The 27,708-nt window shown below is 43.5% G+C and overlaps 1 protein-coding gene across 2 annotated transcripts in view; it reads left to right on the top strand.

Annotated features, from left to right (window-relative positions):
• The window catches only part of GNAS (GNAS complex locus), a 131,301-nt gene that overhangs the window by 21,624 nt on the left and 81,969 nt on the right, over positions 1 to 27,708 (top strand). Inside the window, exon 1 of one of the 2 annotated variants that reach the window (XM_066330919.1) lies at positions 26,003 to 27,183. The exons of the other annotated variant lie outside the window; for it this stretch is intronic. Within the exon in view, the coding sequence (XP_066187016.1) occupies positions 27,045 to 27,183 (139 nt within the window). The 5' untranslated portion in view covers positions 26,003 to 27,044. Of the gene's footprint in view, positions 1 to 26,002; positions 27,184 to 27,708 lie in introns of those variants that run through there. 2 annotated transcript variants of the gene reach the window in all.

Raw genomic sequence — 27,708 nt, 5'->3', positions numbered from 1 at the left:
CGGCAGCGCCACGGCCGCGGGGCACACGGCGCTGGAGCCCCTCAGCGAGCTCCCCACACAGCACAAAAGGTGCCGCCTCTTCTCCTGGTGGCAGGAAAAAGGGACAGCCAAAAGGGCGACAAGAAAGGATGGCGAGACCTTGAGGAGGTGGCTCTGTGGAGCAAAGGCTTGGCCGGTGCCTGCTGTGAGGGCGTTGAGGGTGGGCAGGGGTCAGCGAGGAGCAGAGGTGGGCAGGGGACACGCTCCGGAGCGCTGGTGGAAATCTTCGAGATCTTTTATAGCCCTGGCTGTAAATGTGCCTGTTTTGGCTGGACCGGGTGACTGAGGCAGAAATAATTGCTGTGACAGACAAGGCAGACCCGGTTCCTGAAGCTGCCCCACCACAGCACAGGGACAAACTGGAAGCCCCGCAGTTCAGAGGCAATTACACAGTTCAATCAGATTTTATTTTATTTTTCCCCCCTCCCAACGAAGCAGCTGAAAGTCTGCACGTGGCTTTTTGTTGCCCAGGTTGAAGGGGTGGGTGCATTTGGACACTGAGGGAGCAGTGGATGGAGGAATGCCCGGGCAGGGTCGGAGCGGGCTCTGCTGCGGGATTCGGGGCGCTCCTCTGCTGGAAAACCGGGGAGACAAACCTAGAAATGTGATTGAAAAAGGGCTTTCTGCATCGAGGCACTACTGAGGCATGGGCAGGTGGTTCTGGGATGCAGGGTGATGTCTCCCTGTTTTCCCAGGTCTGCTGCAGCCCTCCAGGGTGGTGCCAGCGCTGGAGGGGAAAGGGCGTTTATCTGCTAAAACGAGAAAGGAGGAGAATGTCCTTAATTGTATTTAGCTGGCTAAGCCCTGAGCATTTAATTACTTTTTTTTTTTTTTTTTAAAGGATTGGACATTCCGCAGCTTGTTTCTCTAGATCATTTTAAATTAGTTTTGATGTTTAAATATATTTCATATGAAGCCTGTCTAAATCTTTTAACCAGTATATTTTTGAAAGCACAAGTATGCTTTCATTTGATGGAGTACCTAGAAAAACCCTTTTTGTATCTGAGCAAAGCTGTTTTGTTTTTAAATTAGGTTGTTCCAGTCCTTCTAATTTGATCATTTCAAATTTAATTCAGCGCACAAAAATGATGCAGAAACTCCTGTTATGAATCTAAACTGAACATTCATTTTCTTATCAAAATATTATTATCGAAAAATATTAGTCATTCTTCTTGGCATAGTAAACAAAGAAACATGTGGATGTGTTAATTTATTCCAGATCCAGAAAAGAGAGATAGTTTATATAAGTAAAATAAATAATTCTTGACTATTTAATAATTGGATCACTTCAACAATAGTTGACTAATAGTCATATGTCTGAACTACATCTTGCCCATTTCTATTCTTCAGGGAATTTAATGCTTAAAGAGTGGTTTTCTTTCCAGGGATTGACATTTTAAAATTGTTACCTTTTTACATACTTAATAGTTCTTGTCTTTCATAACTTACGAGGTCAGAACTAGGGGGAAAAAAGCTCCAATGTAGCTGAGATTAATCCCCTGGAAGTATGCAAAGAAATTAAACTGAGATTGTAAATCGTATGAAGGAATTTAAGATAAGTGAGCACAAGATAGAGTTATTTTGCAAGTGTATTATTTTACTGCCTTGTATAGATAGAAAAGATTTGGATTCCCAGAAATGGTGACGTGTTGATGTGTCATTTATTGGTTTTGTGTCAATGGATTTTGAATTATACAGATCTAATTCCAAATTGCAATGGTGGCACAGGAGTGAAAATTTTAAAAGTGAATTTTTTCTCCCTACTGTAGGATAAATGTGCCAGCCTATAGCATATGAAAGTCCTGTATTTCTACATATGGTTCTGCTAATTGTTAGCAGTGTTCAATTGTTAGCATTGCCTATGGAGTTATTTTGCTCCTGTTGGTAACTGCTTTAACACTTTGTTTTTTTCCAACTTGAAGTACACAGGTGGCAAATTGGTAATTGATAACAGCCAGCTGAGATTGAACTCCTGGGATTAGGCTGTTTTAAATATCAGAATTCCACATTTGTATTTTTTCATTTGCCTGAGCTTTAAAGAAACCAATCCTGCAATTGTTGGTTGTAAGTAATAAAATTTAACCCTCATGGTTTGGTGGGGAGGATATTGTTTGTTCATAGACTGCAAACTTACAGTGAGTACTTAAATGCTCCATGGGTATTTTACTATGCTCTAAAATAGTTTTTTTGTATTTATGTATTTGTATCAGAATCTAGAATGCATTGAGAACTCAGCATTTTATTTGAAAGAGATAACACATTTTTAAAATATCAGGTAACCTATTTGTTTTAAAGAGGATATATTGGAGAGTTTTGAGAACAAGTGAAAAATTATCAGGTTTTTTTACAATGTAAAGGGAACATCTCTGGAAAGCCACAGCTGAGATCTTGCAGCCCTTCTTTGTTCAGAATGATTTTTACAGAACTAGAATTTTTGGATGCATGGTAGGGAATTCAATACTGTTCTCTAGAAACTTAACAGAAGAATTATATTTTGTTAGAGAAAACCAGACAGTAATTGCAAAGCCAAAAATCTCTAAAAAGAAGATTGTTACCGTTTTTCCTGGTAAACTTTTCCTGTTGCATAGTATCACAGTAAGGGCATAAGGGAGGAGGGTTGAATCAACTTTTTTGATACTTGCATTTTTCCTTGAAACCTACCTCCCCTTCCTTTACCCTAAATGCATTCAGTTTGAGGTGTCATAAATAAAATTTGTTCATTTTAAATATTGGATAATATTTTTCTTCCTCATTTGTACATAGATGAATAAGATGGATTGAGTTAGTAGTTTTCAGAATTTTGATATATTCTTTTTTAATTTAAGGTTGGTCTATTTTTTCATATAAATATTACATTATTATTAGATAAATATACTTAATTTTTTTAGCATTTCTACAAACTCTATGCTAAAAGGCATGGAGACCCATGAAACTGCTTTACATTAAAGGTTATTCTGTATTTTTATACTGGCTCAATGCTAAGTCACCTTTGTCCTAAATGTGAACTGTAACCATAGTGTTAAACATGCAGTTGCAATAGCTAAATTCTGAGGAAAAGCAGGAAAATTGATGGCAGCAGCCATGATTAGAAATTTGGGTATCTTAAATGATGGGAGAAAGTAATAATAAATAATTTCTTTTGCCACTCTATAAAATTTCTAAATCTGGTGAAAATAAATTTTGTAGCATTTTTCAAACTAAAAAATGAGCACAAGGAAAACTAAGATTCTGGGAAGCTGTTGCATAGCATTTCTAAATAAATAAATGCAATTAGCGAGGCACTAATTATGACATTTGTTATTAATCCTTAGTGGGTTTTTTACCCCTTGGGGAAAGTCAGTTAATTAAAACAATGAAAATGCTGAGGGTTTTTTGTTGGGAGAAGAAGAAGAACCCAACTTACTCCTGGCACGATTTAAATAATAAAACCCACTAAAGTGTGTTTCAAAGGAGCAGAGCTCCAGATCTGCTCCCACTTCCCCAGCTCCTGAACTTGTCCCTGTGTGTGACAGCAGCAGCAGACACTGAAATTGCTGCCTGTTCCAGGGGAGCCCAGGAACATTGGGAGGCCCCTCTGGGTGGGGAAAGCTGGGACTCCTTTACTGAGGATGGTGATTATCTGCAATTTTTTGGCAATGCTGGACCCGCTCAACTCTAATCCCTTTCTATTCAGTTGAGTATATTTTTAATCGTATTTTCTTGAGTGAGAAATGTAGGGAAAAGGAAGCTTGGCAAAAAAACCCCTCAGAGTATTGACTTGCTGTTTGCATATTTGGGAAGGATTCCCTTTGAAATACTTCGAAGGCTTTAGAAAACTGGAAAGGAAAAAGAAACTTTTTACAGTAAAACCACTGATGTAATTAACATTTCTTAAAGTGATGCAACACTTTCAGTTACCTAAAAATATGTTTCCACGCTAATAACAAAACCAAGAGAGACGGTAAACCTGCAATTTTAATTTCTTCTGTCGAATCGTTCTGGTTCTGTTACTGTTTTGAGACAGAGTTTTCATTCTTGAAATCTCTACTCTTTGCTCACGAGCTCTGCAGCTTAATTCCTGCTGCACAGGAATTGTGAGGTTGAGCTGCTGGTGGGTCTCCTTCACATGGACAGCCCCCCTGGAAACCTGCAGAATCTGAAACGTGTGCCAAGAAGCTCCAAAGCCATGTGTGATCGATTTGCTTGATTTTTAACAACTGTGGGGAAAAAAGAAAACGTAGCCGTGATTGTGCAGTGATTAATAGCACTTGCTCTGGATATCTTCTTTTTTTATTTCTCCTCTGCGAATCCCTTGCAGTCAGAAGCACAGGCAGGTATTCAGTGCGCACTGCTGGTTTCCTGAAGCATCCCCTCTCCCAGATCTCTCCCTCAGGCAGCACAGAGCTGCCAAGGCAGGCTCCTGCGGAGTATCAAAGGGCGTCCCCTGCAAGGAAACGCGCCTTCTCCCAGCGCTTGGACAGAGCAGCTGTCTGGCATTACCAGAGCTGCAGCTGGATAGTCCCAGCCCTGCTCATCCTGCTGGGTTTTTTTTTGTTTTTTTTGTTTTTTGTTTTTTGGTAAGGAGTTTATAAATACACGCTGCTGCTCGTGCAGTTAGCTGGGGTCAGGATTTTGTGGGCTGTTTGAGTCCAAAGAGCTCCGTGCGTTCCCAAACCCGCGCAAGAACCGCTCCCAGCCAGGAGTCTGCAGCTGCCGGCGGTGGCTCCGCTGCGTTCCTGGCACAGCTTCCTGTGCTTTCTATACATGCAAAACAATAGAATATTCCCAACAAACCACTGGCAGCTGCCCCCAGTGGGTCAGGAGTGTGGTCCTCCACCCAGGGCTCTGCAGCAGTGTGTTTGCTCAGATGCTCTCCCACAGCCAAGGGAGACGTCTGTTGGTGCTCATCCTGAATCAGCTGCTCCTGGGGGCTCAGGGATCACACAGGAGTGTTAAAGCTTGGCCCAGTAGGATCCCTTGACCCGACCCAGGGGTTTCAAGTGGAGCTCCTTAGCCCAGGGAGCCTCCTAAGTGATGTACTCCCATACAGCCCAAGCCCAGAGGTTGATGCTGCTGCTCAGATCTCAGCTTTGGGCACGGAAGCATTGGACGTACAGACACAACTGGATGGAAGGGTTGGAAAAGTGTCGTAGCTCTATCGAAACAGGTTTTGTCAAGCTGGCAAATGAGCCCAGTATGGAAGTAATGTGGCTTCAGGCTTCTTGCAAAGCAGCATCACCCCCAGAGCACCCAGGCAGAGCAGGAGGCAGGGTCTGCGCGGCTCCGCTCGCGCCTGGGGAGCTGGTGCAGCAACAGCAGGTCAACGTTCCCATATATGGGAAAACCCTGCTCTAATTTTTAAAGCTGTGTGTTGTGGCAGTGCTGAATATGGGAATTTTATAAGCAAAGCTGAATGCTTGTTATGTTCATCTGGATGCCAGCATCTGGCACGCTGTCGCTGCGGTTGCCAACGTGCGCTTGCAGTCTCTGTGAAAGCAGGTTCCCAGTGTTTTCCCACCTCTTTAGGGTTTTCTAACAGCTGTGTGAACAAGGGATGTGGCACAGGGGAAGGCACAAAGCTGAGATGCTCTAGGAAAGCAAGTGACCAGAGGGCCTCATATGTGGGACATTTTGCATCAGTAGTTTGGTGAGGGAGCAGGAGAGGCTAAGGATGAGCACTGCAGCAGTAAATGTGCTGGTTCAGGGACCTTATTTGTTAATACATATTATCTTGGTATTATTTGGATTTGCACTGAGCTCATCCCTTTACTAATCTGAGTGCTTTACTCTTCTCCAAGCTGTTCCTGGCTGCCCATACAGAGAGTAGACAAGCAGCCTGTCGTTTCTGTAATTCTTGTAATCTAATTACTGCCTGCCAGAGCAGCGAGGAGCTTCTGCTAAAAATCCTTGATGTACTTACTGCCTTGATGCACATGTCTGATCTGGAGTAAGGATCAGGCAAAAATGTCCTGGGCATATCAGGAGGCTGAGAAGCCTCTGGGACTATGACCAGTGTTGAATTTTTCTCTTGGTTGCACTTCACCTGTGTGTGAGACTCTTAACTACTAACAATGAAAAGGCTGAGGAAAATGGGAATGTCACCTCTAGGACAAGGTAGCTGTTTATGAGCAAGATGGGCAGAGCTCCCCTCCAGGCATTTTGGGTGCTCTAAATCCACTCACTTGGGGTTTCATGTTTGTGTGCTTTTAAGGTAAAAATAGAACATTAATTGTTATTTGTAAAGGGCTGGATTTTCACTAGTGAACAGCTCAAGTAAAGTTGATTCATACAGTAGTTAGTTCACTCAGAAGAGAGTGAAGTTTGCTACCCTTGCCCTGCTGACCACTGATTCTGAGCCAGCAATGTTCAGAAGTGCCTGGTGGTGCTGTTTGTGGCTCCTCTGGTGTTTATCCCTTGATTTGGGGTGGCAGTGAAAACTCCCCTTTGATGCCAGCCTGCCTACTTCAGTAGCAGAAGTGCCAGCCACGAGCAGGATGTGAATCTAGAAACTTTCTTCGGAACTAGTTTAAAACCAGCCATTTTGCAGCTGTTCCTCCCCCGGGAATGAACCCACCCTGGCCGTTCTTGGCAGGCTCCAGTTATTGCCAGCTCCGTGCCCTGTTTTAGGGGCAGCACCTGTGGGAATGTGCCATTTTCTCAGGAGCTGGAGAGGAAAACATTGCAGGTCCTTCCTGGCTGGAAAAGAGGGATGCAGCAAGCAGCAGCTAGTTGCAAAATAGCCGCTTTAAAGCAGAAGCTGCCTCGCTCTGCCAAAGCTGAAGGGCCAGCCCCAGAATGGAATGCTTATAAAAATAAGATGGTAACCATGCAGCAGAGACAGAGAGAGACCAGGAAGTTTCAGTGTTACATACAGCATGATACTCTGCTTGGAAAAATATTGTCACAATTGTAGAGATATGGGCACGGATCCATAGTTGAAAGGCATAACCCAGTACCTATCATTAGGGTGATTTCAGTCTCTCATTTCCAATTTTGTCTCTGGAAGAAAACTCTTTCTGGCTTGGAAATTCTCATGTGAAATGTGTAGCCAAAGGAGATGTGTCTGGGGAAAAGTTTGGAGTAATTGATTAAGGCTGGTTTTAAATTATAGAGGGGGGAAAATTTGTCTTATACCATTTCAAAACATAACGGTATATTGATTTATTTAAAAAGTTACAGGATGATGGATTTGTTTTAGTTTAACCATGTTGATATTTATGTGATGGTTTGGATTTTCAGCAAAGTGAAAGAAAGTGCTTCTTTCATGCAACCTGATGAGGAAATAAAAACATGACAGCGACCTTTGAAAACATGAATGTTTTCAGCTTCTCAGTCATCCTGAAAAACAGTGGGATATCTTGCTTTTCAATACTTAGGAAATCTTGCCGCTTGTACAATGAAGGTTCTTCTCTTTGTTTTTTATAGTGGAATCTGATTTCTGTCATCTTGAAGACAGGCTATTCCTTGAGCTCTAATTACATCCAGAGAGAGAAGTTTCTGCTGGGATAAGGGTTGTAGAGATGCAAGAACTAATGTAAACTCTCTGACTTTATTCTCCTTCAGCAGGAGCCTCAGGGATGCTTCCAAGAAACCAATGTGGGGCACCAGGAAAGGGGACAAACCCAATCAGATTGTGCTGGGTTTACACTTCCCCTATTTGTGCTCTCAATTGGGAAGATGTTAAGTTCTAGCACTCCTCCAGGTTCAAAAATTATTTAGGAATATGTAATCACAGTGGTAGAGAGGGGATGTACTACAATTCTTTAAAAGATTGGGAAAAAAATGCTAAAGCATTACTTACGTACTCTCTCTGTCTGGTGCTTCCCCTGCCCCATGGAGCACACAGACACTGAATTATCATCTTTACCCATTAAAGGCTACTTCAGCAACAAAAAAAATCACTTTCCAGCTTTATAACAAAGATGTCACTACTGAAAAGTGAGCTGGGTACTTAGTTTTGAGCTGTCTGTTTACAGGTGAGCTGTGCCTTCTTGTGGAATCCTGGCAAGAAATAAATGACAGATTATTCCAACAATCCATTTACTTTCCTCGCTGTTTAGGTCTTAGCACAGTAGGGCCAGAGTGGTTCACCTCTGGGGTATTCAGTTGCAGGGCAGACAGTTTGTGTGGAGGTGGAGGGTATTCCACATGCATTTTCCAGCATTTTATGCTTTGTCTTGAACCTTCAGCCCCCAGATTTCAGTGGAGCAGATGTACCCGAAGTGAAATCACCCCATGGGCTCCGGTTATTTGTGTTGTGTCAGGCTTTATCAGTGTCTGTAAAAAATGCTTTTCCAGCTCTGCATGGGGTTCTGTATGCGTTATGCTGGAGGTTTTGCAAATCCTCCCAGGGCTGGGAAGCGCTGAGAGGACACCCAGCCCTTGACTGCGTTATTTGGGTCCAGCCGTCCTCTTTTGCAGCCCTGATGTTTGATAAGTGTATTGCTTTATATCACCAGACCCCGCTCTGGTTCTGTGCAAAGATTTTCCACTTCTGCTCTCCTCTATCTTTAATAGATAAATGCTTTGAGAGTGCTTTATTTATTACAAGACCTTGGCTGACATGATTCATCTCGGCAAGCAGTGGAAAAAAAAAAAATATATATATATATATATAAAATAGGTATTTTTATGTCACCTGAGGTCTACCAAGAGTGGGCACTCCAAGGTGGTACTTCTGTCAGAGATGTTTTTGTTTACTTTACAAGCAAGACAAAACTCTTTAGAACCAGCAAAAACTAGGTCTAACTCAAATAGTTGAAGTAAACAAAGATGTTTCTCTTCTGCAAGGAGGTAGATGTGTCTGTGTAAGGACATGGTCCCTATGGAGTCTGCCCTACCACAGAGTATAAATAAAAGGGGAAAAAAAAAATCTACCGTGGAAAATAAATAAAAAAAATCAGGAGGTTTGTTGCTGTTGTTTGTGGAGTGTCTCATCATCAGGACGCTGTTGGTTGGTGTGTGCTGGATGCTGCTTCCCAACAGCATTTTTCTCACTGCATCTTCCTGAGGGTCAACAGCAGATTCCTCCTCTGCAGGTGTGGCTAAAAAACTTCAGTTTTCCCCCAAAATGAGGTGGGGGCACACGCTCATGACAGGAGCAGGGTGTGTGTAGCAGTGTGCTGAGTGTCCCCCTGCCCCGGTAAATCTCTGCCTGGACTGAACCAAGGGGATATTTCAGCCTTTTTTATTGATGTAGTTAAAGGCAGGTGACCTTTGTTACTTAGCAGCTTTATTGTCCTCTGCTCCACCTCGGGTATCACCTGGATTGCCAGGAAATAGATGAAAACATTTTGAAGCCTGCAGGACGGAGGTCATCTTTCAGAGGCATCCTAGGAAGTTTCTTTCCTGAGGAAAGGATTTTTTTTTTTTTCTTGCTAAGAAGCTTGTAGCTCTATTTAAACGTTTCTTTTTGTAGTCCATAAAGGCAGGAGGAAGATGCTGTGGCCTGACTGCACAGCCTGCTTTGTACTGCTTGAAAACAAATTGTTTCCCTTGACCTTGGTGGGAGTTAGGATGAAGTTGCAGCAAAGGAATATAGCTTAAAATACAGGGTAGAGGGTTATGCCTTCCCCCTTCTAAATCTGTGATAACCACTTAGCTTAAGAAACTTCCTAAAAGGTATTTTGTAAGGAGCCTGAACCAGTGGCAAGGACTGGTATTTTAATTTTAATAGATTACAATCGTTTGTCTAGGCAGAAAATTTAATTCATTCCTGCATCGAGCTTTATTTTTGGCTCATAAGACCTAATGCCTTTTAAAAAGTCCAGTCTTGATTTAAAAACTGTAAGATGTGATATAAATACTTTGAAATGCAAGCAGCAGTATTAATTTATTTATAAAAAGTAACAGAAAAATGTAATCTCTGCGATACTATCAGCATGCCAGATATCATATCACCTGAAACTTCTTGGGAGGTTTTCTTACAGCCCTGTTAGCTCAGACCCTGTGTGGATCCACTTTATCACATTTTTCAAGTCAGCAAAGCTGCAAACAAGGATTTAGAGACTGTAAAGTAGTAAAATTGCAAAGGAGAGACAGTGGCGTTGGAGAAAAGGGACTCTGATATTTAGTTTCTTTTTCTTGGCATTATTTAGACTCCCAAATGACAACGTTTCTAATTTTCTAGCACAAAGGAGGCTTCATGCTGTTCAGGATCTGCTGTAAAGTTCTAGTACAGATCATTCTGTATCCCAAACAATTTATCTAGTTCAATGATATTTTTATTTCACAGCTACACTTTATAGGCCCTAGTCTAATAGCTGGTATTTTTGGAAACCTCCCGTTTATCTAACAATAAGAGCCAGAATGGAATATCAGTTTCCACTTAGATTTTCCTGAATTCTCTCCCGTTAAATCAATAACATTATTTTTTTAGATTAAGCTTTCTTTTGCTTTTAAGGAGAAAGGCTAAAAAGGGAAAAAAAATAAAATTCTATTTAAAACAAACACTGAGAAAAAAAAAAAAAAAAGGAAAAATGCCATTATTTTCAGATAAGTTAAATAATCAGGGTGGGTTTTGTTACAACATTTACATCATAAAACGTGATTTTAATCAAAGGAATGTAACTGATTTACAGCATGCACTGTGAGTGCTGGAAGTACATGTGAGCAGGCCATTGTAACTTCAGTTTGTGTACATCAGTCTCACGTCTTAAATCTGAGCTGCTGGGAGAGGGGCCGGGAGGCTGGAGAGGGAGAATCACATCAGAAAACTTTTTGACAAACTGACTCCCAGAAAATAACAAAGTGCTGCCTCCCGGTTTGCCATTAGTCCCAACTACCTGAAAGGAGCTTTCTGCAGATGTATAATCATCGCAGTAGCACTTTCATTTCTGTCACAGAGGTCTAAATAAATGAATTGGCCATCTGCAATTAATTCACATTGTGCAAATAGTTTGAAGACTGAGTCGTCTGTCTTCCGAACAGAGCGATCTATTTTTAGCTTCTCAAGCAAGCCTGTTTTGTGTTCTTTGTAGAGTCAGCGACATTCTTTCAATTTTTCAGCTTAATTAACACAAAAGAAATTGTAATCTGAGAAGGCAGCAGAAACAAGAGCCCCCTGAAAAGCATGAATTTGCAAGAAAGCAGAAGACGACAGTTTTGCAAAAGATAGATGGCAAAAAAAAAAAAAAAAGAAAGAAAGAAATTAAAACAAAAAAGTTCAGAGCGGTTTGTGGGTTTCGGGCTGGACACTGTATAGGCTGAGTTGTACTTAATTTGTTGATTTGCAGTGAGTGCTCACAGCTTTTGCAATTAATTTTGGGTTCTTTATTCTGAAAATGATGAGAGCCGCAGAAGGAATGTTTTCATGTGAGATAACTAAAACAGAAGAATGCTTGTGAATAAAGCAGATTTCTGTAGAATTTCTTACATAGGTCTGGCCGGGGTGTGAACTTTGGTGTGTGTTCTCTGGATGGTTGAGGGAACACCGAATCCCCTCTGGATGGACTCTTGAGTACTCACAGTTGTAGATAAATCATCATTCCAAGCTTAGATATATTCATATACATGCAATTTTTATTAGAATCTTCTCCTGAGAAATGTAAAAATACCTCCTGCAATACAGATGCATTCTGTAGTACTTGAGTTAGAAAATTTGTAGTGATTGTTAGAGAGAAAGAAGGCACAGCTCACTGCTCACAGGGATTTGAGTTAAAATGTTAGTGCTAAGCAAAAAAAAAAGGGAATGAAAAACTGAAAAACTCAGAACACCAACTGCAATCACTGAATGTTCAGCAGTGCTTTGAAGTAACGAGATTTCTGTGCCTGCTGGCAAGTGCTTTTTTGTTTTAATGTAATACCCATAATACAAATATACAGCATTAGCATTTTTTGCTAATTTTAATTTGCTGTGCACTAATATTATTCATGCACAGCGTGTGAGCTTCCCAAGTACAAATCTTTCTAAGGGTCCGTTTGTGGGTGCTCGTCTGAAATAGGCAAACAAAAGGAGGAACAATCCTAAACACTCAGCCTCCCCTCTCTGAACCCAGGGAAAGAGAGCTTGAAAGGCTGAAATACAACTCAAAAAATCTGGTGTGTGCTGCAACACAGGGAGCAGGGACACGAATTCCTGCACCAGCCGGTGCATCCGTAGCCTTGTGTTCCAGAGTCACGTGTGCCCTCTTTGAAAGTAAAATGTTGTGTATTTTATTTGGGATTATCTAAAAATACAGCAAAATCCCCGGTGGGAGCGTACTGTTGTAGGTGTGGCAAATAGAGTCACCTCAGGGGTTCAGCTGGATGCCCTTGTTGAGATGGACCTGCGTCTGTTCCTTCTGAAATCTGGTCTCCACGTGCTTTTGGAAACTATTCCCCAGATATCCTGAGTATCAACTTTTTATCTGGTTCCTTCCCAAAACTGTGTCTGAAAAAGTTGTATCACACATCGCAGAAGGGGAAAAAAGAAAAGTGCAGAAAAATGGTTTGTTTAATAAGCTGAACTTAGTTCCCAGAACTGTAAGTACTTTTGAGTGTATCAAGTTAAAGCAGAAGCCATGACTGGCTTCTGATTAAAATACTATTAATTCTTCAGTTGTTGCAGAACTGGGCTCCTGCAGGATGCCATCAACCTCTCTAACTCTGACCAGTTCTGCAATACCTGAGCCTTTCCTCCCAAATTAAGTGCTGGGGGAGATTCCTTTCACTGCTGAGGGTTTGGATGACGGTATCCTTGTTTTTCCTTTACTGCAGAAACCTGCTCAATTTCCCCTCTGTAAATGAGAAGTGCTGTTAGTGGGGAGGGGGAAGAACATCCATGTTCTTGCTAAGAAACAATAAGGGACTTTTAGAGCTGCTGCAAAGTCCCTGTGGAGGATTAAGGAGGTGTGTGACTGGCAGCGATGCTGAAAATAAATGGGAATGGTGAGCAGTGCTGGGACATTGGTTGGCTCACCTGGAAACTCGGAAAACCCGAATGAAAGTCATTTAATTGTCATTAAAAGCTGCCTCACTCACTGTCACTGATCTTCCCAGTGCCAGACTGATATACAACCTTAACTAGAGGTCCTGTAAAAGCCATTTATCAACACTGAGAGATGGTGATGAATATTAAACACTGTCGAAAAATGAGTTTGCATCCCTTTGCATGAATTTGTGCTGCGAATTTTCCCACACAAAGCTAAAAGAACTAGAGGGAACTGTCATTATCATCTTTTTCAGTGTTTGTAACAGGCACATCTAATCAATGATCTGGGGTTTAATTATTATTTGAGTTTCAGTTGTAGGAGTTTTCCATTCTGAGCAATATGCAGACATGCCTTTTGTGTTTAAGGGCTAAATGCACACACACTAAGGCGTTTGAAAGGCTTCACTATATCTGATGTTTTTTCTTTTAAGGATTTTTGGATATTCATGAAACAATTTCCGTACATTAAAAACAGTAAGATAGGTTTCTGTGATTTTTATACCCTTAAAGTTGAATTTTTGGATCTTTGTTGAAGGAAAAGTAAACTTATTTTTTTTAAGTATATTAAATACGGTAATGAAACAGGAAGTATGTCCTAAAGTATGTTTGGTTTAAGCGCTGTAAGAAAGTCTATTTAAGGATCCTTCTGTAAGGATGTAAATTCTGACATACCTATTTAGTGTAACAGTTGTAAAATCTGTGAGGTAGTCAATCATACCTTTGGCTTTTATACCCTGCCGGGTTACTTGCCAACATAAACAAAGACTTGAAGGCTTATTTTTTAGAACTTTCAGACAGAATCCAGTGAACCTTTCACTTAATTCATAATACCCTAAATATTAATTATTTCTAAAAATACCCAACCAAGACTGTAATTTCTAAAAACAGCAATGAAGGTATCTTCCACTCCATCCATTTTATTCACGTCTGATCCTCAAATAAATAAAACATGTCTTTATTTTATTTTTTTTTTTTTGAAACTCAAGACACAATCTGTTGATCGTTTCTTTAGAAGGTCTTCACCCAGTGTGTTTTCTGTTGAGTCATAAGTTACGTCTGTAGACCAGTGCATTGTTCAATAACAGTAAATATTCTTTGGTGCTGAATCACCCGTGGGAAGGACAGACACAGCACTGGGCTGCGGGCACTGAAGCAGAGGGACAGAGTGCTCCATGTTGTTAAGGTTTCCAGAGAATTCTTTAGATAACTGGCTGTCCACAGTCCTTCTCCATACCCTTAGCCCTGACAACAGCCTCCTCAAGGGAATGAAGAGGAGTTTGTGCTCCCAAGGCAGCCATCAGCTGGGAACTAACCTTGCACCAGGAGTTGTGCACCAGGCTCCTCCAGCGACTGCCGCTCCGGTAGCGGTGTCAAGGACCGTGTGACACGGACACTGCAACCAGCCTTGAGAAACCGCCTGGCCCTCTTCCCACCAGGAATGCCCAGCGACCAGAGCTAGATAGTGTTACCCATCCCTTCGTGTTCTTTCCTCCCCACTCTTGGTCTTCTCCACATCCTGAGGGGCTCTGGCAGGAGGCTCTTGGCTCCTCGCAAGCCACAGAAGAAGTCCATGGAGAATACAGGGAAGAGGTTTCCCTGCTTGGTGTTTTTGGGAACCAACGTGAGTTTTCACATTATAGTAATTCCTTCTGCCGAGGAGAAGTCTGGATTCCTCGCCACCTCTTGCCGTGTTGCTGCAGAGCCCAGCAGGCAGCAGAGGGAGCACAACAGTCCCTTTTCCAGTGCCATGGGATAGCAGCGCTAATTGTCTGTAAAGCAGCCACCAGAAATGGCAGAAAGAAAGAGAAGAGTGAAAGACATCTTGGTTAGAGGCATACTGGAAGTAGATGAAAGGGCTGGAGGGAAGAGGGTAAATGTCTGATTATTAGGGAATGAGGAGCTAAACATGGCATCTTAATATGGCACGTGGCAAGAGGCCAGATCTGTTAGTTCGTAGATCTTAACCTGCTTCCAATATTTGGTGTTGAGCAGGATTAAAAACCAGGAGGGGAGGTTTTTTTTGGGTTCTGGTTTCGACAGCGATGGAATCTCCTGAAGAGCAGTTTTAGTGCCGTGGCATCCAACCCCAGATTCTCATCTTGTGAGACCTTAGGATCCAAGCCACAACTCTTCACAGAATAATGTGAATGCAGCTACAAAATGTAGTTAGGAGATGGTGGCTCTCTGGGAACGAAATGTATCATTGACAACTGATAGTCATATCAAGGAGAGTGAGAATTTAGCTTCTGCTCCTGATTTAAAACATGTAGCATCTGCAAGGTGTTATTTCCTCGTGCTCAGCATTAGAAGTGTTTATGCAGTACCAGATCTAGAAGAAGTTTCTAAAATACAAGTTTTCTTAGGAATCAACTGCATTGATGACTTTGTTATATCTGAAGGTATAAATGAAAGTGACATTTATGTAACAGATTTTCCAGTATAAAAGCCAAAGTCTGCTGGCGAAAAACACTCAGAAGGCTTTACCATGAAAAATTATAACAATCAGAGGTTAGATGAAATTTACAGAAAATGTGGGGCGAGATGGGTGAATCTACTGCTTTTTCATTGCTTTTTTCCAAGTGGAATGACTTGAGTCTGAGGTTAACTTTTTACTACTTTAGAAGATTAGGTAGTTCATAGAAAAAGAATTCAAACTGCTTATTTTTAAAAAGAAGACTTCAAAGAAGTTTGTTTTAGAGTAGAATTCGAGTAATGCAGGTAAGGTAGTTAAAAATTCCCTCACTGAAATGTAGTTTGAAAAATAAAATTTCATGGCACCTATACAAGTATTTCTATAGATCCTTATCTGTAAGAGCAGCAACATATTTCTTTTTTAATTAAAGATCATTATAATTGCTAATGTATGATTGTTCGGGGGCATATGTGAGTCAAACTGTGGTTTTGAGAAGACAGTTTTTGAGAACACCTTCACCAAATCCTTCGCCCTGTGCTGTAACATCTGTGCTGAATTAAAATACAGGTTTAATGTTGGAGATGCCCTATCTCCTTGCCAGGGAGAGGAGCACCTCCAAGAGGACAAATGAGAAAGCTGGGAGTCATCCAGAACAACTGAGGAAAAGGATTCTGTAAGATGTGACCATTTTGCAGAGAAGCTGATTGGCAGTTCTGGAAAGGAACAAAACAAAGAACCTTTGAAGCCAAAGCGAAGAGGCAGAAGAGGGGTTCCAGTTATTTAGGGAATAGGCACTGTCTCACAAAGAAGTAAAACTTTCTAGACAGAAAGAGGCAGAATCATTGTTGCCAGGAAAGGCATAATCAAGCTAAGAGATGAATTCGAGCCTGTTTGGTTTATTTCATGTATTTTTGCTTTGCTTATGCATTTTTGTTAGCTTTTTAATTGTTTTGGAGGGGCAAAGTTGGGGTATTTTTGAAGACTTTGGACTCCTGTGTTTAAGAGGTTCCTTTACTAAGCCTATATTGCTTTCTTATCAGCCCCTTCAGGACATAGTTGTAAACCCAGAGTTTCTCACAGATAGTAAACCTTACTGAAATGTACTGAAAAACCTGTCTCCAGAAAATTGTTCTCCCAGTGTTGATGTGCCCAGATAGTGGCTTTCCATCACGGAGTGCTCTTCAGCTCGGGTCTTCAAAGGCAGTGATTCATTCTGTGATGTGTATCTGTCTAGACATGAGAACTTGATGCAATAAAAAGGTTTCTTGGGTATTAAGAGACTGTTAACAATTACATAATTGTTGTTAGGGCAGGAGGTCTCAAGTCATGGTAGGTTATTTCTGTCATGTCTTGTCCCACCCTTCCTTTATGCAGATCAGTTTGGAGTGTTTGCCAGTGAACTTCTGTCCTTCTGCCACCTCTCACCTGATCATTGCAGACTTCATATTGATGCTTCCATAAAGAGACCTGCTTGAGGACACTCTTTGGGGCAGTGAGATCCTACAGTCCATTTTTTAGCTGGTAGAAGCACTGCTTCAGCACTTCACATTCTTAATTCCATGATATAAACTCAGTTTCAGCTCTCTGGTAACAGGAAATCTTTTATTCATCCTCGGGCGAGGAATTTTGTAGCCTTTTTAACTTTACTCTTGAGCAGTTGTAAGTGTCTACACATCACTGAAAAAGAGCGTTCTTGCAAGTTGCTGCTGCACAGTTTGATCTCGTGGCTGGTGTGTCTTGGATTGGGTCCCTGTCCCTACACCCAGCAGCTCTTCCTGCCATCCCTCCAGTGCAACCCATGGAAAGTCAGAAGTCAGTTCTTTCTAGCTTGCTTTCTTTCCTCCAAGCCAGCTTTTAGGGTGGAGAAGAATTAGTTCTTTTTATTTCTGTGCTGAAAGATGGTCTGTGCTGGTCGTGGTGGTTCTTTCTGCTTGGGGCCATTGTCGCTCAGCTGGGTACAGAGTGCTTTGATCCACCATGGAGGGTATGACACCAAATAAATGTAAACAAACCTTATAGCCAAAATTATGTTTGCAAAATAAAACGTGGTTATCATTTTCATGGAGAACTATTTTTGGCGTGTCACGATTGCCTTGGTCCCTTTTGCCTGCCAGAATTGTGAATTTATAAACTCCCTCACTGGTCTCCTCACTCGAGGGAAAGAGAACCAGGAAACTGAAACTCCATTTTTCTTTCAAATGAGTATTAATGGCAAATGTTAGGAGGTACTTGCTCAGCGTTGTAATAATATACATGTCCATTTATGAGATGGTCCAGACAGAGCAGAGGATTAGGAATACAGAACTTAAGACTGAATCTGAAAAGGCAGCACAGGAACTTCAGCTCCCAAAATATCCTCTGAAAGTTTTGCTTTATTTCACACTGTCGGCCAGGATTCTCCTTACAGCACCACAATATTCATAATAAAGAAATAAATTAAATCCACCCCTTCCTGTATGGCTCACAACCCACAGCACTGTGCATGCTCAGCACATGTGTAGTTTTGATAAAGAGACATTATCAAGCCTGAAATCATTTTAAATAAAACAAATAATGTGGCTGCCCAGCACTTCCTCTGGAAGTATTTCCTTGGACAAATCTTCCTTAGCTCTCACATGCGTGGAGTTAGTATATATATCCTTCACTAACACCAATTCATAGAAAGAATGTTTCAGACTCACTGTACAGCTGTGTATTTTATATATAGGCTGTGAAGTGCAGCCCTGCAGGGACAGCCAGCACTGGGGACATCCAGCATCCTCCAGGTGGCACAGGGCTGGAGGGGACAGGAGTGCCCTGGCTGTCACCCCAGGGCTGGGGCTGGGGGCAGGGCGGGTTTCCAGCCTCTCCTGTGTTTTTTGGGGCTGCAGAGGGGATGGCAGCAGGCTCAAAGCCATCACACCCCCTGCCCCTTCAGCATCCCTTGGTTCCCTGGATGTTGTAAGGGCTTTCCATCAGACCTGGGAATGCTGCGTGGCTGTGACCCCGCCGGGCAGAGGGCAGGGGGCTCGCTGTGAGCACTGGGGGGTTCGGAGGATGACAGGGATGACACCTGGAGCAGGTCCGGGCTGGAGGGAGCTCCTGGCCCCATTGCTCCGGGGGCTCGGCCGCGCTCCTTCTCTGTTTGCACAGCGGAGACGGAGCTGTAAAAAGCCGATTGCTTCAGAAGGGAACAGGTCACAGTCAGACAAGGGAGCAATGGAAAAACAAATTCGTTATTGTAACACCAGAGAGCATAAAGCAAACTGGGAGTGACCTGCGGAGGAACACGGCGCTGGGCTCTGTCCTGGTGGGTGCTTCATGGCGGGCAAAGAAAGACTCAAAAGTGTGCAGGCTTTTTTCTTTTTTTTTTCCTGTTTTCAAAATATAAAGTATCTTTGTCTGGTACTTTGAAAGTAGCAAGCATGCTGGTTCTAGCTTTCCCTGGTTTTGCTGGAGGGCCTGTAGGAGAAGGACTTGACAGAGCACTAGCAGCTTTCTCACCATTTTCATTTAAGGAAAACAGCATTAAGATTTTGAATAGAGCCTGATTTTTATATTTTTTTTTTCCATGAAATGTTGCTGAAAATGTCTTGAGTTTAAGAGGTGTTAAGAAAAGGAAGACAGACTAGTAGAAAAACTTGCTTCCTTTTTGAATAATTATTTGATGATGAAACATGCAGCAGAAGGGCTTAAAGGTCACCAGTGAGACCAGGGCCCCTTGGTTCTCGGTGCAGACATGTTGGAAGCAAACAGCTCTCAACCTGTGAGAGAGAGGCAGATAAAAGATAGCTGGACAAAGAGGCACAAAAAAGGGAAGTGGCTCGTCCAAGGTCACCCAGGGATCGGTGGCTGTGCCGGACTGAACCATCTGCAGTGGATCAGGTCTCCTGGATGCTGTTCCCCTGTTTGATCCCCACGCTCATCTTGTCTCCATTCGCCCTTTGTGAGTGTTCACACCGGTCTGAGCATCCCCCGGCTGGGTCCACGGGAGGGGATGATCCTTCAGCGCTGCTGGTTTTAATGTGGCAGAGGCAAAAGCCAGAGTTGAGCACAGGTTCTGAGCCTTGCCTCCCACAGCCCTGGCCATGGATGTCTTTCCTGACTTTGCCTGAGATAGAGCAACAAGGGAAACCTTTCACTGTGCACCTACAGCCTTGGAGACAATCAGTTGGTTCATGTACTTTCTAAAATCTAACAGACATTAAAAAAAAAAAATAACCCCAAACCACCAGAAAGACTTTTTCACTGCAAAAAGGGTCTAAATTCTGCAACTGCCCTAGGGCGTGTGGGGCACTCTAATTTAACATCAAGGCACTTAAGACGTAATGGTGCTGCTAGTTTGCCAGACAGACAGATTCTTCCAGGAAAAACAGGGTACAAAAGACCCCTATTCTATAACTGTGTCAGTATGTAATCTTAGGACCTAGACTTAACGTTTTTTTCATCTAAAGAAAAAGATGGGAGAAAATACCCTTTTTCAAAAGGAATACTTTTAGGCCTTTAGCAATGCTGAGACGGAGTAGCAAAATCACAGTCCTGTTTTCCTTGCAGATCGTCTCTAATAGCTCCTGGTATTGAGAGTATTGTGGTTTGCTAGCACTAAAATGTAAAGTTATTTTGAGCATGAAAGCCTGGACGTCATCCTATTTAAAAAAAAAAAAAAAAAAAAAAAAAAAAAAAAAGTTAAAGAAGGAGAGGAATGTTTACAGCGCATTAAAACCTGTGTGACAACTTAGCAAGAACTATTTTAACAATCCTCTTATTCCCCTTTCCTGCTATGCGCCATAAAATGAGAATGCAGTGTCAGGAATAAATAACAGTGGCGTGGAGGGATGGCACACCGTGCTCCCGGAGTCAGGCTGGGTCAGGCTGAGCCACCCTGCTCCAGTGGGAATTGTGGCTGGGAGCTGCAGGCAGGAGCCTCCTCTCCTCTGCTGACCCCCCGGCAGGAGAAAAAGTTTGAAGAGTTTCGTGCTTCTTTGCAAGAATTAACTATAACCAGTATTTAGAAAACGGCTTCTGCCACAACTGCCTGCCTGGGCTTTGTGACCTAAACGGAACAAGGACTAAAGCAGAATATTTCTTTATACAAAAAGAAAAAAAAAAGTTTGCAGTCAGGGGTAGGTCCGCAGTGAATGTTGACAAATACTGAAACTAAATATGAAAAAAGGCTTGTTCCAATTTTTTTTTTTTTAATCGGCATTCCATATGTGTTATGTGGAGAGCTAGGATGTGCTGCTACTTCTGTTACATAAGAGGGTTTTTTTCTTTTTAAATAAAATGCAGTGCAGAATGCATGAGAAGGAATATCAAGAAAAAGAACTACATGAAAATAAGCTACTAAGTGAAAAGCTCGTACTCAGTGTGTTATTTCCATAATTCCATGAGTTCCTTAAAGTCTCTTTTTCATGTTTCTGAGGGAAAGCCTCGAAGTGAAAGGAGGGAGGCAAGAGGTTTTTTTCTTTGGTTTAAAGGAAGATCTTGGTTAATTCTATTAGTAGACTTTGGGCTTGTTTTTATTTCAAAACAAAACAAAAATCCTTCTCAAGTTTAGAATTTCTGTATGGAAAAATTCTTCTTCTTTGCCAGAGAGGGAAGTATCTCCTTTTCATTCTGTTTGTTTTGGAGTATCTGTAGTTAAGTGTTTTGTGTTTGTTCTTTATTGAATACATTAGTGGTGCATTAATTCCTCCCTGACAATGCTCGTTTCATTGCTCTCACTCCTTCCCATCTGACAGACAAACTTGTCCTTTCACGTGATGATCCTGCTTTGCCCTCCCAGGGTTTGATTGCTAGTGGCTGCATTTCCTACCTTGTTTACCTCTGAATGCTTTTTAAAGTGATTTTTGTTCTGGCCCCTACAAAGGAAACAGATGAGGAAAAAAAAAAAAACCCAACAAAAAACCCACACTGAATTCTTGCTCCAATTCCAATCTGTTTGCTTTGGTTTTCCTTTTTAGATTATTGTTTGGCTTTAATTTGTTTGTTTCTCCTTTAAACGGGTTTGAGATTACTCAAGGGTTCCTTGTTCAGCAGGTCAAAGGGTAATTTGGAGACTTTGAAACCGTCTCCCTTTTTATCACCACGTTTCGTTCTTCCCAGAGTCCAAAGGATTTTCAGGACGATAGCTCGATAGCTGGTGGAGGATGGCTCCATCTAAGGAAAACACGAGCAGCAGACCTGAGTCACTGCAAGAAGCCATGGCAGGTTTTTTTAGATGAAAAAAAACCCCACTGATCTACATCTAAATCAGAACCTTAATTAATCCTTACATGTAACTAAAAAATTAAGTTTACTGGGGATTAAATACAGTGTGGTTGATAGGTTTGATACTCGACTACCCATCCAGGATGGAGACCCTAAATTTAACTAACTTCAAGTCAGAGAGGTACCCATACACAAAAATATGCAGTGTGTGCTGTTTAAAAATGTGCTTTAATTGAAAGAGTCAATCTGTTCCAGAGTTAATCTCTGCTTTTAAAAGAGGAAGGTCAGTTCCAACTTTGTACAGACAGCAAAATGAAGCGTGGGGTAATGTAGGCTCCTTAACAAAACTCCAGGTGTTGCTATAAGAACCATTTGTTTCATGTTGTCCCCCAGGTTAACTGAGCTCTGTGTCCTTCCATGGAAAACACTTGCTGAAAATTTCTCTTTCCCACAAACAGCAATAAAGGAAATGGCACTATTAGATCAGCGCTGTCGCTTTTACTCTTTGAGCCACGAATGTTGTCCTCCCTGCTGCGTCTCCTTGAGCCGTGGTAGGACCTGGAGTGGAGACTCTTCCAGAGGAGAGGAAGGCTCACAGCCTCCTCAGAGGCTGCAGGGCCATTTCACTCCAGTTGCCAAGGGATGCTGGAGCGAGATATGTCTTCTCTTCCAAATGAGCACGTTGGCTTGGTCACAACTCCACCCCCACAGTTCACAGCCAAGAGTTGACGAGGTCACATTCACTGAGGAACTGCACAACTATCCCATCTGAAAAATGAGTTCACCATTTCTTCTTTGCTGGAGGCCCCCAAGCGCTCCGTGCCTTCAACTCACTAACAAATGTGAATTATTTGTGATAGGAAATAAGGGTGTTTGTCACCTGGAGGGCTTGGGAGGAGGCTGTGGGGGAAGATGGGCATCTGATCTGGGTCTCATAATCAGCTGGAATTACAAAGAGTAACTCGGATGGATCCAGAGCCTGACTCTGGTCAATTTAGAATAAACCTGATGCAACATCAGAACTGTAAGCAGAAGGTTTTATCCATTTAGTTAAAAAGATAACAGAACAACATGAAATATGTGTCTGAAAAGCCTTTTTTCAACAGGCTCAGAATCTACTCTGTTAAGGCAATAGTTTCTCCAAAACTAAGTCTTGCATCTACATTTCCAGCCAATGTCTGTGAATTTTTACAGCAGTATTTATTTGTCTTTTACCTATACAAGTGTGAATATCCTCATACAAAAAGGGAGACTACCACAAGGAAAACGCATTGAAATACATGTAACATGTCTGTCAGATATAAAGTATATATATTAAAATAGGGAAAAGACAGTATTTTTCTTGAGGTCCTGTCTAGTGATTTTATCAGCAGGTATTACATGTAAATCTTAAAAGGACAGAAGTTCATGTGTATAGGGTGGGGAAAGCATAAAAGATGTGAACTTTTCAACAAGTTCTCCTACTGCTATTGATAGTCTGCTTCTACTTTCAAGTTCTGATTTATTTACAGGATTAGGATATTGTTACAAATCCTTCTTTAGTTTTAGGCACCAGAAGGTAGATTTTTGGGGCAAAAGCTGTGGAGGGAAAGTGGAGAAAGTAATGGCAGTAAAATTTCTCTTTCAAAAAAGAAATTGACAAAATTAAGAGACCTTATGATTTTCATTAGGATGTAATAGAAATTAGGTCAATAGGACTAAAAATCCATTAACTAAAGCCATCAAGTGGACTGAAATGGATTAAAGATACAAGGAACTTTTATGCACCCTCATTTTCTCCCAAATATTCCACTGAAATATTATTGCTTTTAATTATCCTGCTACCTCGTTTTGTGAGGTCTTTTATGATTTGAGAAATGAAAGCAACAGAATATTGTTTCACACTGTCACATCTCCTGTTCTTTTTGGGACAGTCTTGCCCTGAGATGTGTGCTGGTGTGTCAGAATCTTTGCATTTACTTTAGAATGAAAAATAAAAACCAACAGCCTCTATTCTATCCAAAGTGTTATATTCAAGCACAGAAGGAATATCAGTGAATCTGAATTTAATCTGTAAGTGTGCAATGCTCTCAATCTTTAGTGTGCAACCTTGTATTTCCCATTAACTTAATTAGTGCAGGATTGAGTCAATAGCCATAAGTCTTCTGATGTCCTTTTACAGCTATTTCCACGTTCTTGTTACCTTATCTTTTTGGAAAACAATTTTCATTTAACATGTAGCAGTGTCCTTAAACATCCTATTTTGAAGCTTCAAATAGTTAGACTTTTATCACAGAGGCACTATGCCTATGCATTTAGTTATTTTATCTGTGCATTATTTGTTCCTAAGGCTGCAGGTTCTTCAGAAGTGAGATTTAATTTTATGGTGAGTCAGGGGTCAGATTGTGCCTGCACTTACCCTTCTGATGGCAGTCAGAATCTCATGAAACTCAAGTTCATGGATTTTTACAAGATGGAAGCTAATGGAACTAGTTCCAATAAGAAACACAATTTGTTCTAGAGACACATTAGCAGCATTATGTTATTTAAACAAATGAAAAAAGAGTGAGAACAGCTAATGTGTTGGTATGCTCGCTCTTAAAAAAAAAGGGCTCCTAATCAGGACAGCACTGAAAAAACTCCTGGCAGTTCACTGGGTTTGTGAAGTGCGGGTCATGCCTGATGTCCTGAGTCCTGTAATTTGTCAGAAAGAAAAAACAGTCTGTAAATACTGATAGGTTACACAATGTGAGAGTTTTCTTTTTGTTTCATGTAGCTTTTGACACTTTCACACTTTAGTAACGCTTGTAATACAAGGAGCTAATTCTTAATTCTGTTGTAAGTAACTGGGAGCTTTGTGAATTAGCTGTGTTTTTCTTTTTCAGCTACCTCATGCTTTGCTCAGCCTAAAGACAGAGGCACAAGGTGTCTGCAGCAGGAGGACAGTGATTCCTGTGGGAGTTTAACCTCACAGAACCTGTCATGGTTTCTGTTTGGGAAGGGATGGGTGTGCACTGCTGGACAACAGCATTTACACAGCCATGACTCCCTTGTCCATGGATGCTTTGGTGTATTTACCCATCCCATTTCCCTGTACAGACACAGTTCACTGAGATTTTAGCTTTTTGTGTATCTCCAACAATAACTTTTATCTTGTTTGTGTATTCATTCATGTTTGGAGCTTGAGATGGGCTCCCTTACACCCAGCTGGAACCCAGAGGGAAGCAAAGCCTGGAATATCTTCATACCTGAAACCATAAAAGAATTATGGAGTATTCTAATTTTCAGTCCAAATTCTGCTTTTCTGAGTCCTTTATGTCTTATAAACTCCACAGTTAAAATATATTTTAATACTGTATAATACATGGAAACTGTACAAACAATAGCTTATAAAAGATACATGGAATTATTGCCATCATTGCTTCAGATGAAGCTGGGCATTGCTGAGCCAAATTTCTCTAAGACCATTAAAAACTGCTCTTAGACTAAAAGAAAACCTAGGGACAGCAGTAAGAATCTCTCCCATGATCCAGAACTCTTAGGCTCTGTGGCATTTAAAAACAGTGACTGTGATGTTCCCTGTTTCTCCTGAGGTCCCCCCCTCTTTCAGCAAGGGCAGCTCAACAGATGTATTTAATGACATTAGCTGTGACCTCCTAGTTGTTTGCTCTATTCACATAATTATTTTACTGTGGGTGTTTCTAAATATAGTAACTGGATGATGTAAGAAGGTGTGTTCGTGGGAACAGTGTGGTAGATAATCGAATTTTGCAAATGAGGGTAAATAATATTTGTATAGTAAAGGACGTTTCACTAACTCATGTGTGGGGGTGCGTGCATAGAGAAAAACTACCTGTATATTTTAGGGAACTGGCTTATACAGAGAGCAAAGCGACAACCTTTGTTTCCCAGGTCTAACCGATAAGTTGTGTAATTTTTGCAATGAGGTTTCCAAAACATGTTTTAGAAGAAAACAGAGCTAGGCAAGGGGTAAAACCACACGTAGAAGCAGGTGTGTACATCCAGCGGTACTCCGCTGGTGCAGAGAGCATCCCCTGGTATCTTGAGCCCCCCGCCCTGGCCGGGGTGGGCAGCGAAGGACCCCTGCGACACAGACACAAACCATTCAGCACCATAACTTCCATATGAATTATTGTTTTGCCAGCGTAGCTGGAAGGCTTCGGCGGGGCACGACAACCTTTACAATTTATCCCAAATCCAATTAGCTGCAAGGCCGGCTCCGGGCGCCTCCATCCCGGGGGGACGGAAGCTCCGGGGGATGGAGGCTCCGGGGGATGGAGGCTCCGGGGGATGGAAGCACCGGGGGATGGAGGCTCCGGGGGATGGAGGCACCGGGGGATGGAGGCACCGGGGGATGGAGGCACCGGGGGACGGAGGCTCCGGTTCGAAGAGGGCGCCGGCGGCAGCGCGGGGTGACGCGGGCATCATGTGAGCGGCCCCGCTCGCTCCCAGCGTGCAGTGTGGGCCCGCTCGCCCCACCCCGCGCTCCGCCGCCGCGGAGCCGCTCAATAGGGGAAGGGAAAAAAAAAAAAAAAAAAAGGAAAGGGAAAAAAAAAAAAAAAAAAAAGGAGGAGGAAAAAAAAAATGCGGGAGAGAGCAGGAAAAATAAGACGGGGAAAAATCCGCCCGTGAGGGGACAGGTTTTGCTCGGGGCACACAGAGCAAACGGGCGCCTTTTTTTTTTTTTTTTTTTAATTTTTTTTTTTTTTAATTTTTTTTTTTTTGTATTTTCTCCTCGCCGAGAGGATTCAGCCGCCTGGAAACCGCATGTGAAAAGAGCAGCAGCAAGGAGAGGGGAGGATTAAAAAAAAAAAAAAAAGGAAAAAAAAAAAAAAGGGGGGGTTTGGCTTGGACCCCCCCGCCCCAGTGCGGGAGGAAGGACCCGCGGCGGCCGAGGGCGAGGAGCTGCGGCGGCCGGCGAGGGAAGGGACCGGGGCTGCGTGACCCCCGCGGCCGGGGGGGAGAGGCGAGCAAGAGACGTTTCCCGATCCTCCCCGCCGAGGATTTGGGGAGGTTTCCGCGCCTGGAGCCCGTGCCTTTGGATCTAAAGAGGATTATTATTTTTTTGGGGGTGGCACTGAAGCTGGATTTGTTCCCGTGCGTGCGGCGCGGGGGGGGGCATTTCTGCTGCCTCTAGAGGAGCCGGCGGCCCGGCCGGGGCGCGGAGATCCCCGCGGATCGCTCCGCACCCCCCGGGAAAGGTGCGCCGAGGGGATCGGCGGGGGGCGGGGGAGGAGAGGCAGCTGCAGCTGCCGGGGAGGAGGCCCGGCGGAGCGGCAGCAAAGTCATCGCTATCGGCCCCCCCTCGGCTGGCTTCGGGCTCGGCGCTCTCCATGTCTCTGGCTCTGGGCAGCGGCCGCCACAGCAGCGAGTAGGGGGGGAGGAGGAGGAGGAGGAGGAGGAGGAGGAAGAAGAAGGGAGCCCGGGAGTGCCTCCCTCCCTCCCTCCCTCCCCCCGGCAGCCCCGGCCGCCTCCCGTCCCCTCGCCCCGCGTCCCTGCCTTCCCCTCCCCAAGATGGGCTGTTTAGGGAACAGCAAGACGGAGGATCAGCGCAACGAGGAGAAGGCGCAGCGGGAGGCCAACAAGAAGATCGAGAAGCAGCTGCAGAAGGACAAGCAGGTCTATAGGGCCACGCACCGGCTCCTCCTGCTGGGTAAGGGGTCGCGGGCCGTCCCCTCCCCGCCGGGGCAGCGGCCCCAGCGCCGGGCACGGCGAGGCCGGGGCGGAGAGGTGGGGCCGGGCGGGGGGAGCGGAGCCGCAGGGCCCACCCGGGGATCCGCTATAGCGGCGGCCGGGGCGGCGGGGCCGGGGCCGCCGGGGGGACCGGCGCGGTGCGGGGGAGCGGCGGGGAGGGCTCGGGCAGCGCCCGGGGCGCCGCGGGAGGGGCCGGGGCAGGTACGGAGCGGCGGAGCGGGGCCGCTCTCCGCCCGCGGGCCTCGGGCGGCCGTGGGGAAGGGGCCCGCGGGGAGCCCGGCGCATAAACAGGGCAGGGCAGTGACAGCGGCCGCGGGCGAGCGCGGGAGGGCCGGACACCGCTCCCCGCGCCGGGGCTGCCGAGGGACGTGCGGCCAGGCCGGGGACAGGAGGAAGAGGAAGGGAGGAAGTCGGGGAATCGTTCGGGGGAAACGGAGGGAGGATGTCGGTCCCGGAGGGAAGGCTGGCCGCGCCGGGGCCGCGG

Source organism: Sylvia atricapilla, chromosome 16 (assembly GCF_009819655.1).
Source record: "Sylvia atricapilla isolate bSylAtr1 chromosome 16, bSylAtr1.pri, whole genome shotgun sequence".
Taxonomy (NCBI): domain Eukaryota; kingdom Metazoa; phylum Chordata; class Aves; order Passeriformes; family Sylviidae; genus Sylvia; species Sylvia atricapilla.
Note: the sequence above shows the minus strand (reverse complement) of the source record. Positions and strands in the feature narration are given on the sequence as shown.